This window comes from Lagopus leucura, unplaced genomic scaffold (assembly GCF_019238085.1).
Source record: "Lagopus leucura isolate 7727_CA_CO unplaced genomic scaffold, USGS_WTPT01 Super-Scaffold_100157, whole genome shotgun sequence".
Lineage (NCBI taxonomy): Eukaryota > Metazoa > Chordata > Aves > Galliformes > Phasianidae > Lagopus > Lagopus leucura.
Genome location: NW_024962334.1, coordinates 13,408,382 through 13,420,947, shown reverse-complemented (window position 1 = coordinate 13,420,947; position 12,566 = coordinate 13,408,382). Strand labels below are relative to the sequence as shown.

At 34.3% G+C, this 12,566-nt stretch overlaps 1 protein-coding gene across 1 annotated transcript in view; it reads right to left on the bottom strand.

Moving 5' to 3' along the window:
- The window catches only part of NEK10 (NIMA related kinase 10), an 84,370-nt gene that overhangs the window by 46,066 nt on the left and 25,738 nt on the right, over positions 1–12,566 (bottom strand). The window contains exon 23 of the mRNA XM_042889176.1: positions 6,778–6,853. Coding sequence (XP_042745110.1) covers positions 6,778–6,853 — 76 coding nt within the window. The remainder of the gene's footprint in view (positions 1–6,777; positions 6,854–12,566) is intronic.

Sequence of the window (12,566 nt, the reverse complement as noted above, 5' to 3'; positions counted from 1 at the left end):
CTTGTTTATACACTATATTTGTTGATTTGGAAAAAAAGTTTGCCATCAGTGTGCAAAAATATTACATGTTTTTAGGCTGTTTTTTTTTTTTTTTTTTTTAACTTATTTCAAGACAATTTTAAAAGCCTTAAAGGCTCTATCAGAAAAGGTGATGTTTCTATTACTAACATATGTTATAAAGAAGCAAATTTCACATTAACAGTAAAAAAATATATATCTAATTAAGCTCAAAATTGTATCATTGTTTCAACTGGTTTTATGCTTCTGAATTTTCAAGATCATCATATGCATGTCTGGTAAATACAAGGAAAAATCAAAGTACCATCCATACGTAGTTTAGTGTTCCAGTATTACATACAGAGCTTCTGGGAGACATAAAGCAGAAAAACACATTGAAGTGCTAATTTATACTGACTTTTCCTTCAGATGCATCATGGTACACAGTCTAAAACAGCAAGAGGAGGTAAAAGTCAGATTCTGAAACCTGAAAAATAAAAATCTCTTTTCAATGTACTTTTTTATTTGTATTACTGAAGGCAAGCACCGTTCCACAGACAACACATCTAGTATTCTTAAGCATATAAAAATAACTAGCAGAATGTCGGGCTGCCAGTTTTAACAGAAATGCTGTAGACAAATTACATTTGTAAGTTGTGGGAAAGCGCTACCCATGTACACAGAAACTGAAACATTCATATTCTAAAAGGTGTTGGTAATGTGCATCATGGGTCTGCTGTAACAGGACAAGGGGAAATTGTTTCAGACTTAAAGAGAGGATATAAAGGATAAAAAGAGGATATAAGAAAAAGGGTTTTACGGTAAGGGTAGTGAAGCAATGGAACAGCCTGCCCAGAGATGTGGTGAATGCTCCAGCCCTGGAGACATTCAAGATCAGGCTGGACGGGCTCTGAGCACCCTGATCCAGCTATAGGTGTCCCTGTTCACTGCCGGGGAGTTGGACTAGATGACATTTAAAGGTGTCTTCCAGCTCGAAGGATTATTCATCCTATGATTTTATGACAGATAGTTTTCAAAACTGATTCTTTCTAACCAGACAAATTTTCCAGTGAATTACAACAACAATTTCCTACAAAATGCTTTAGGGAATGGCCTCAAATCTGTAACTTTACAAACAGATCAACAAAAGGAAAAACCTTTGGTCTTCTCTCAATTTAACAGAAATCTGAACACTTAAAAATGGTAAATGATTTTGCTTATTGAGCTATATGCTTCTAGAATAAATTCTATTCGGTGTACTTTGTACAAGACAGCCAAGCTTAACAAGAAATCACATGAATATTCAAAACTGAAAGGGAGATATGAAAAAATAATTATTTGCAAGAATATGACTACAAGCAGTAGCAAGTCCTATTTTATAACATCTCAAAAATAAACTTAAATATCAAATAACCGATTTCACATAAGGTGTTAATTTCACCTAAAATTAAACTCCTGAAAATTAGATTTATGATAAGTTAGTGTTCCAGCTCCCTCTGTCGCAAATGGAGAGAGACAAGCACATCGGGAGTTTGATTCATATCACCCTAAAATAGCTGCTCAAGAAAGATGGGATGAAATTCACTATGGAAATGACAATTTTTTTTCTGTAGTCATCTAACTGCTTGACTTGAATTAGATGTCTAGTTTTTGGATGGCTACATCGAAGCAAAATGAAATCCAGTCATACAGAGATTACTTTCTGACAACAACATATCAATTACATAACTTTAAGTATTTGGATTTCCTGGAACCTAACGTATATGAGAAAGTGTCCAGAAACAAAACAGGACAACTGATGTAAACTGAACTGTCAACTGATCCTGTGATGTTAAAAATATTTAATTCCCCATTTTTCTTCTCTACATTCCCACTAAAATTCCTTCTAGGAATAAACTAAAGCCTTTAGCAACTCATTTTCAAGTTTCATCTCTCAGTTTACTAACTGAGCATCTCGACCTCTATAAAATTATACCAATTGCTTGCTTGCAAGCGAGGGCATATGGCAAACTCACTGTTATATCTCTGGATAACACTGCATTTAACTCTTTTGTTATAAAATCAATTACTTCTGCTCATGTAGCTGAATAAGTAGAGAACCTAGATTTTGATCGGTAGTCCAGCAAAAAGAAACTTTCTTAAGAACAGATATATTTTTCAAACACAAACATACGTCTGCTAAAATCACATGGTATTAATAATATTCATCCTCTTTATGATGCTCCTGTAAAGAATAGCTGTCCACTAACAAGGTGTTTGAGGACTGTAGGTGTGGAAAATTTGAGCTGCCTCCATGAAAAATATAATTAAAGGCAGCTTAACCTAAGATGATTAAAGCCACCAAAGTTATTCATGTCCTGCAGTTCAGATGTCAGAGTAATATTGCTCACCTCAATGCAGCTTATTTGACATTACTTAAAAGAGAAATGAATGAGAAAAAAACTCTTGCGAACAAAGACCAGTAGCATTGGACTAGAAGATGTTTACAAGCTCATAAATGAGTTTGATGAAAAGTCCAATATTATTATAATAAAGTATTAATGATAGTTATCTGTTCTAAAGTGATTATAAACCCAGAATCTTAAGTCATTTAGTCAAAAGAAGCAAATCTATACATATTAAAAGAATTGTGATACAAGTCCCATAGAAGAAATTATTTCCAAGAAATACATTGCTTGTTTACAATAAATTGTCTTGGTAGAATAGTACTTGTTCTTTCAGCAGTTTAAAATCTATCACTTAGTTTATAAGACCACTACATACTCTGCGCTTTTATATTTTTTCAAGTACTAATGTAACTCTTTAGAAGCCATATCAGCAGCACTCACTTGTCAGAAAACAAGTATAAACTAACCTGCATGTTTTCACATGAACTTTCATCAAGAAAACCTATGCATTGACTTTATAAGGTACTTCTAAGCATTTCTGAGCAAAACCCTTCCTGTCTTAGGATCCATAGACAAAAGGAAAAAAAAATCTGTATGAACTAGTTCACATCACTTCCAAAGTGGCTTTCTTTCAGTCCAAGAATGTAGAATTCTCTCATGTACAGTATTATGTTTTAGGTAAGGACTTCTTTTTCATTTCTATTCTTCTATCATTTCTATTGAAACATTTTTTCAGATGTCAGTACAGAGGTTTTCAAGCTTTCTTACTACATTTTACATCATGTAAAATTTTCTCCCATGTATAAGTTTGTTTAAGACTGGATGTGGTGTTGTCTACATTTCAAATGTGAATTTTCTGTTGTTATTTAGTCAAACTTAGTTACTTTATAAAAATTGTATAAACTTCAGACATTTTAGGTTTCTTTTCATAACTCAATCACTGTCAATTACTTTTATTGTTCTTCCCTGAAGTTCATCTAGTTATCTTTTTTGGAATGGCATGTTGCACCTCAAATTGCACAGAGCTTTTTGCTGACATATCTTATTATAAACCAATGCCTAAACTAAAGCTGCTCTATCAGAATTACTTTTCACTGCTATGTTTCATTATCAGAGTAAATACTTCTATTAACTGCCTTTCAGAAGATACTCTTATAAAAATGAAGTATTCATACACTGAAAGAATTACTCAACTTCTGTCACACTTTTAATCAAACCGAATGTCCTCTCCAGGAGCCAGCTGTTCAATAAAGTTTACGTAATATAACACAGTATACAGCCTGAATATGTACTCCACAAAAAGAAATTAAGGTCCAGGAATCCTCTTTCACAGCCACAACAATAATGGAAAATACAAAAATACAGTATTACCTCTAATTAAAAGGAAATACAATTTTCCTCAAAACACCAGGAGGAGAAAACTTTCTGTATAGTTTTGAGTACCTGCTCTCTGACATTTTAGAATAACGATGTTTCAGAAAGATCATGTTAAAACCACAACTTGTGGGAAATGTTGTTACCTGCTTCTTAATGACACCTAAGAGATTTGCTCTTCTTTACAGTTTTTCAACAGCTTTTCAAGATCATTCAAATTCTTAAGGAATTGCATGCCAACCAAACTCAAAATTTACAATGTTTCCCAGATTTTTTTCTAAAAAAATTCTGTATGCTTATATAATTATAAAAGCAGTTACCATAAACATGACTCAACAAATTTTTACTTGCATCTCTTCACCTGTTCACAGAATCATAGAATGGCCCGGGTTGGAAGGCACCTCAAGGATCATGAATCTCCAACCCCCCTGCCACATGTAGGGCCACCAACCTCCCCATTTAATACCTGGCCAGGCTGCCCAGGGTCCCATCCAATCTGGCCTTGAACACCTCCAGGGACGGGGCATCCACAGCCTCTCTGGGCAGCTGTTCCAGCACCTCACCACTCTCTCTGTAAAGAACTTCCCCCTGACATCCAACCTAAATCTTCCCCCCCTCAAAACCATTTCCCCTTGTCCTGCCGTGATCTACCCTTTCAGAGTTGATAAGGGTAGATAACCTCTTGCTTTTGATACACCTTCATTATAATCCACTTTGTGAAACAAATAAGTGGTGAGTAGTGGGTATACATGAAAGTAAACATTGTTCCATTGTGTTCTCTCTCTCCCTCTCTCCCCCTTTTTTTTTTTTTTTTTTTTTTTTTTTTTACAATGCACAATTTGCCACCTCTTTTGGGTAGGTGTTCAAGACAGCTGGATAATAAAGACTCTGTCAACATCAACTTGGAACAGATTGTTTCCGATGATTTATGAGCTGGAAAATCACTTCAGAATTCATTACCAATTCCCTAAAGCAGTCATCTCCTCAATTTTTTATGTATTAAGTGTAAACAAATCCATCTGATACATTTTGTATTCTAAATGGACACATTGTTGGGTTTTTCAATTCAAGGACACAATGAATTAAAAGGAATTTAATTAGTGTGATGTTAGAATAAGAATAGTATGAAGTAGAATTTGAATATATCACAGTTGGAAAAAATAATTTGTAAGCTCCTCTTTAAATATGAAACCGTGTCTGCTGTTATTTGTGATGACTTAGTTTTTAATAAAATAGATTAACAAATGGATTCAGTACTTTCTTTTACAGGTCATGTTTGGTACACAGAGAGATATGTTTTTATCTAAGCCTGCATAATGACGTATAGCCAAGTCCAAAAAATAATTATCAGCCACTATTTATTTTGATATTTATTATTTTGTTTCTGTACTCCTCAAAGAAGGGTAAGTTGCAATTCAAACTCCCCACAACCATTTTCCTGTCAATTCAGAAGAAACCAATTTCTGCCACTCTAAAATGACAATGCTGTCTTGTCACATAGCTCTTTCTCTCCATCCTTACCTTTTTATCTGCAAGAACTAATATTGCTGCTCTTGCAAGGTAAGCAATCCCAATATTTTGATTACTTTCAAGCCATTCACCTCAGTTTAAATCATCCAAAAGAAAAGAAAAGGAAAAAAAAAAAAAAGTTCAAGCACTGAATAACTCTATACTCTGACTTCTGTCCTTCAGCCTCATCACTTCTGTTAAAAACAGTCAGTTATTTGTGAACAGGTTCATATCTAAAAAAAAAAAAAAAAAAACCACCTCTGTCCCTCTGTCATGCACAGAACCAACCAAATACATCAAAAGTGGCAATCCATGCATTCAGATGTTGGCAAAACCTTTCCAACATTTTTAAATGGCCGTGGTACTGGAAAGACTTTAGTGCTTTACCCACCACTTTAAATTTCTCGCCAGTATACATTTTAAATACAAAGACATACACAGCCTCTCCTTGTTCTGTCTTCTGATGGTGTGCAGGCACGGATCACTTCCTCCGTGATATTTGTGTGTGTGTATATTTAAATCTGTAAGATATTTGCAGAGCTACTCTCAAAGAGTAATTTCCCACAAAACATGAAAAGACCCAAAGACAGTTACATTTCGCACAGAAGTGAACAGGAGAAAAAAGGACAAGATAATTACATCTTATGACCAAGAGGACCACTGGGGCAGGGTTTGTAACCTGAAACGTCTAAAGATTGCTGTAGCTTGCAAACAATTTGCAAATAACTTGTCCAAAAAAGCACATTAGGTTCCCATCAACAGCTGCCCAGGGAGAAGTGAACAAAAACCAATTTTATTAAGAAGCTACAAAAAGATGATAAGGAGATAATCACACCAAAATCTTATAACTCTTAACTACCCAAGCCATCACTCATGATTTGTGCTATACTACAAGAGAATTCAGAGGGAACAAATTAATGCATCATTGTAATTGCCTTACCCAGTTTCAGGTTATGCATTAGTCTTTAAGGTATAGACAAACATTTAACACATTACAAAGACTCATTTCTGGAGCCATTTAAGAGTTAGTGACTTCTAGGAAATCTCAAGTTAAAAGTCTCAAAAGTGGCAACGTTCATTATTCTCAGATGGCAAAAGTCTGAGTTCTTGACCTTTCCTCCTAATTGAGAAGAACCACTAGTAGTCCCTTTAATAGCTCAGAACTTTTAATAACTTATTAAGAAAACATGAGCCAAGAATTTGGGTAGGTGTACAACCATCACATGTGGTCATCAGAAAAGAAGATTTACGATCAATGTTAGAAAAGGCTTGTTAACTTCTGTCAGTGCCACAGACACAGTGCTGGTGTCAGAAATGATTCGGAATGAAGCCACTTCCAGTTTTACTTAGGATATTATGTTGCATCAGGTTTCTCTCCTAATTGGCAGATACTTTGTGAACAGGAGACATTTCCTTTTTCTTCCAACTTAACTCATTACTGCCAATGCACAAGAAGGGGCAAGAGAAAAAATGTTGTATGTTCCACAATGTTGTATGCAGTAGTACTTACCAAGAGTACAGAATGGTTCCCACTACTGATGCAAGTTTGCTGTTTTCTTCATTTTGCTTTGCAAGACCAAAATCAGCTACAAAAAAAAAAAAAAAAAAAAAAAATTAAAAAAGGAAGCAAAAGAAAATTTTCACACATCAAGGGGAGATTATTAGTTGATTTTTTTTTCTTCCATTCATCTTTTACATTTCACAGTATTGCACTGGACTGTTTACCTGTTTCCACACAACACCTACTTGGCTCAGGCCAAAATGCCACTATTTCTGATTTTAAGCAACACCTGAAATATCTCAGGTTCATGTGAACTACATTCATTGCAATTTATTTTGCCATCCTAATACAATATGACACTTTGTAAGCTACGGAGATTGGTAGGTACATCAATCTAGCTGCTAAGTTTCATAAAATAATTTTGTTTCAGTAACAGTTTTTAGTGCTCTGTTTAGTAGGCAATGTGAAATAATATGATTTCTTTACCACTAATTTCTCTTATGCCTGGAAGTTTGGCATTTTTCATTGAAAATGGAGACTATTTTTAAGTATTTGCAAAGACAATAGAAAACTTACAAACTTTTACTGTTAGATAAATCTTAAATTATGATTAAACATACAATTTCACCAGAAATTAAACACATATAGAGTCATTTCTGTATTATTATATTTGACTAGGTTTTCATTCTGATTGTAAAACTTAAGTCTAATGGTGACTTTTTTTCCCTGTATTTGCATGTATATCAGGAATCAAGAAAACCAAGTGTGATTTTATTTCTTTTTTTTTAAGTCATAGGAAATAGACAACCATGCTAGAGAGTCTTCAAGTGGGAAGAAAAATAAACACAAAATTATGCAGTGACAATCTGATTCTGAAACACTCTTCTGTAGTTGTTTTCACACATTTACATTGTCTTTAGGGTAGCAGAATGAAACTTAGAAAGACAAATGAATTTCTTTTCTATTTGTACACTGATCTATCCTTACATTACTAGAAATAATAATAAGTTATCCAAGCTCCATATCCTAAAAATACAGTATTTGTTTTTCATCTTCTCTTACTTCTTTCTTCAACAGCCTGAGATGTTAGGCTGCTCATTTTAATAACACAAAATATATACTGAAGTACTTACTTACTGAAGATCAGAAGTGATCTTCATAATTATGGATATTTGCCCTTAAAATTTTTACTTATCAAGCACTGTGTTTGCTAGCAGAAATAACGTCATTATTTACAACAGTACTAATCACATGGGTACATCTTGTGCTTAACAGGAATTATTGGCAAAAGTGAAACCAATAAGTAGCCAGATAAACTGGCTTTATGTTTAAGTTACCATGCTACAGAGATCTGTAACATAAAGACAGAACTTTATTTTCCATAAAAGCACGTCCTACAGTCAAGGTAAATTTAATCAACAGTAGTACATACTTATTCTACTCTTCCCCATCAATGGAATGGGAAAAGAAATCATTTCTCAGCATTCCCAAAACCACCTTCCTGGCTATTCACCTTTCTGTGTGGTAATGTCAATGCTTCATAATCTCAGTGCTTCATAATTTTGTAACTTCTGCAGTAAGAACACTAGCATTGCTCCCCACATAGTAATGGGACTTGTGGAGAGCAATGTGTTTGTGCTGTTAATGCAACCAGTAAGTGCCATTTAGAACATTTGATTTATAGTGTGAATGTAAACAAGCTGATAATTTCACTGAAGTTATGAAGGAAGCTTTGAAAACTAAGTACTAGAAGCACTTCCTTGAATCATGGCATGAAGAGTAGTAATTCTGTTAATGAAGACAGGTTAAATGAGTCATGTAATTACAGAAATATTTAGCGTTGTTTTAAGCACTTCCACAGAGTAGAGACAAACACAAAAGACTCTAGTTGTATCACTTTACTTCTTGGATACTGCCTTTATGGCACAGAATCGGGAAGCGATAGGTCTTTTAAAAATTGCACTCAACAACCAAGCATTCTGAAGTAGTTAACAGGAAGCTTTCTTCCCACAGCTGGCATTAGTGGAACTCCTGAAGTTTCAATTGTTCTGACACAACCTGGCTGCATGCTAGAACTAGCACATCAGACAGATGATTTATCTCAAACCTGGTATTCCACTGCTATATTAATAATAATAGTTTCAAACAGCTTCATAAAGATCCTTTCTACAAAGCAAAAAAAGCATGCAACTCCAAAGAGCATACAAAACCCTTCACAAATTTGGTAGATAACAGATCTGAAAGGAGTGAAAGTGATTCCATACAGACCCCTTGGACCACCAAGATCCAAACCTAACTGAAAGTAAATGCTACTGAAGAAAAGAGTGGTCTTTTGTTTTGTCCTACAGACACAGCTAGGGAGCTCTAAACAGAAATATGCTGTGCTAGAAACAAAATATTGCTGCAGTAATATAGCTGCAGTAAAAACAGATACACATTTTAAATTCAGAAATCTCTAGCTTCTAAATTAATAGAGAAAGCACAGCAAACTGAACTGAGAGCCACAGTAAATAAGGGTTCAAAACATGTACAATACAACTTTTGTTTGGGTTGCATCTGAAATTTTTCTGGATATGTTGTTGCATCTTTTTAAATGAAAACCTATAAATCACATATTCAACCTGATCAGAGGAATACAATTTCAGCATTACTTTTCTACCTATTTAGAATGAGATGTTTTATGAAATTACAAGTTAGTATGAGGGCTGTTCCAAGTAATTCCTCATATTAAATTGAGTTGGCCCACAATGTTAGAGGCAGATGTTGGTGGTATGGCAGTAGAGGTTGAACTTTCTATCAGTATTTCATTACATGCTGTTGTCATGTGACAGATGGCAGTAGAGGGACAGTCTGACAGAATGTAACATGACATAGAAGTACAAATGAAGCAAAGGTGTGTCACTGAATTTCTCCATGCAGAAAAAAATTGCACTGACAGTCATTGATGATTGCTGAAGGTGAATATGACCAAATGGTGGACATGAGCACAGCGATGTGGTGAGTGGTGCACTTCAGCAATGATGCCATCATAGCAACTGTGAAACAGCAGGTCATCTCCACTGGTGCAGATTTTCATGAGCACAGCACACAGGCTCTTGTTCATCGCTGGTAAAAATGCATGGCTAATGGTGGTGACTGTTGAAAAACAGTATTCTGTAGCTGAGAATTTTCTCTATCAAATAGTGTTATTGTGCTCTTCATATCTGTTGTAGTTTCTGTGGTAATAAATAGTAGGCACTACTTTCAGAGTGACATATCTACATGTTAACATTTATATTTTTGTGGTATTTGTAGGTCAGTTAATTATATTTAAATGTTGCACCAACATACAGAAGAAAACCTGTCTTTTCTTGGTGAGAAACCTGTTGCAGTGACACTCAAAGACTATCTCTAGAAAAGTCTCCTCAGAGCTTAATCTTACATAGTGCAAGAGCAGCCAGTGTGATCTCTGTGTAAGATCTAGCATTCAGATTCCTCTCACTGTAGATCCCTGCCCACCAATTCTGGAATGTTGTACAAGAACCTCCCCTATGCAACAGTTTCTCTGTGATTTTTAAGACACACAAGCATAAATCTTCAGCAGTTTTTTTCTTTGTATGTGCTAATAGCAAGGTAGAAACATCTCCAACACTATGCAGTTCTTTCCTTTGCAACCAAAATAAACTCAGAATCCGTATAAGACACCTTCATAGAATTTGGAACATGTGTCTCAGATCTCACATATGTTAAAAAAAAACACGTATCTGTGTGTGCCACTACTTTTTTAAAACCTTTTGTGTTGGGGTTGTTGCATAGCCATGCACAGTATGGAATGAAAATCTCTGTGGATAGCAGCACTTTGCTTTAGTTTAATACTTACTTTATTTTTTCTTATACTTTTGATGTCTTTAATCAAAGTCTAGCATGGGTGTCCAAAGCTAAGGCTAAACTACGATACTGTTAAAAACAAAACAATGTATCTGAGGAATTTTAGTTAGAAAGGAATAAGGCCTTTGTCAGCCTTGTGATACTCAAAGCAGAAGATTAATAAGTGATGTTATTTCCAGAAAGACTTACTGAGGAGGATGAAAAAACAGCAGCACTGTGAGATACACAAGCTTATTTTATGAAGCAAAATAATTTGGACCGTCATGAACTGTATCGTAATTACAAAGTCAGGTATTACTCTAGAAAGATCAATGCAAATTTGGGACAGATTTAAGATCTGAAATAGTCCAGAAAAACAAACTCATTTTTTAGGATGACTGTGCAGCTACTACAGTTCTGAGCAGATCTGTGGAGAAAATCCTCTTATTTTATAAAAACTGATAGGTTGAATTCACTGCAGAGGCAGACTTAACATTTTGCAATATTTGAGCACATGCTTCCATCTTTGTTTGACAGTTGTATCACTTTCATCTGGAGGCACTTGAAATCATTAGTAATCATGGATAATGTACACAAACACAATACATAAATGCCCCAGTCTTTGGACTTTATGTGTTATATGTAATACAGCAACATACTGTATATATTTGCTATTAGTGGAAAGGAAATTTCTTATTTTCATTATGGCAGTAAAGCAAGAAGTACCAGTAAGTAACAGAAAGTGCCAGAAGAAACAGATAAAAGGATTTCAGCTCCCACTGAAAATTCAATAAAAACTGTTACTAATTAAAGTATGAAATAAAATGGTTATTTAAATATTGCATAATAGTTTTGAACCAATCACTGTAGAAAGTAAGTTTCAGTTTTTCCCCTTTTTACAATATCTGTAAATCTTTTCTAGCTGTATAGTTTTTCAAAGTTAATTTTGGGCTTAAATTTAAAAATATATTTATGCTTTTATATATTTTGTTCAGGCTAGACCATGGCAAAGGTGTTAAACTAATACAAGAGTGCCCCTCAGTGGCAGTGTCTTGGTATAAGATACAACGACATAGTATTTTAATATAATATTTTGATTATTTATATTTATCATTCAGGGAGAAATGTTGCATTAAATTACCTTATTTCAAAGCTATAAGATTCAGAGCTTTGAAGCAATACAAATTAATCACGAATGAATTTAAATATGTAACTCATCAGGTATAAATACTACAAAATAACAGCTGCTAAATAGATCTGCTTATTATAGATCATTAATCATAGTTTTGTGGTTGTGCATGCATAGATCTACTGCTCTCCATTATTTTAAAGGAGATAAATTAATTTTTGCATCAAGAATTCTCGTAACAACTCTGCAAAATTCAAATTGTTTACTTGGTTCTGTGTCATGAGCATTAAAAAATCATGCAGGAATTCTTTGAGAACATTAAAATCTACAGTATCTCAATCATCTGTCATTCTGGATGTAAATTCCTAGTTATATTAATTCATTCAAAGAGTAAAATTTTGACATACAGCAGAGCACTGCTCACACACCTACAGCTTTCAAATCCTACACATCTCTGAGTCACTTTCTCCACAGCACAGAGATTATAGAAATACTCAAGAATATTCATTACTATAGCCTCAGAAATAGAATCTCACTGCAGCTGATCACAGAACAATTGATGGATACTAACAGTCGTATGGTGAGAGTGGAATAGAACAGATGGTCATTTTACTCTGCATGCTCATTAGCACTGGCTATATAATCTAGTTATCTTGACATATATAACTATTAGGTTGGGGTTTTTTTTTAGAACTAAATCATCTCCTTGGTCATATTTGATATCACAGCTGCAAAAAAACATGGCTGATAACATCTAGAGGCAATGATCACATGATCACAAAAGCTGTGTATAATAATAGAAATAATAGAAATAGAAATAATA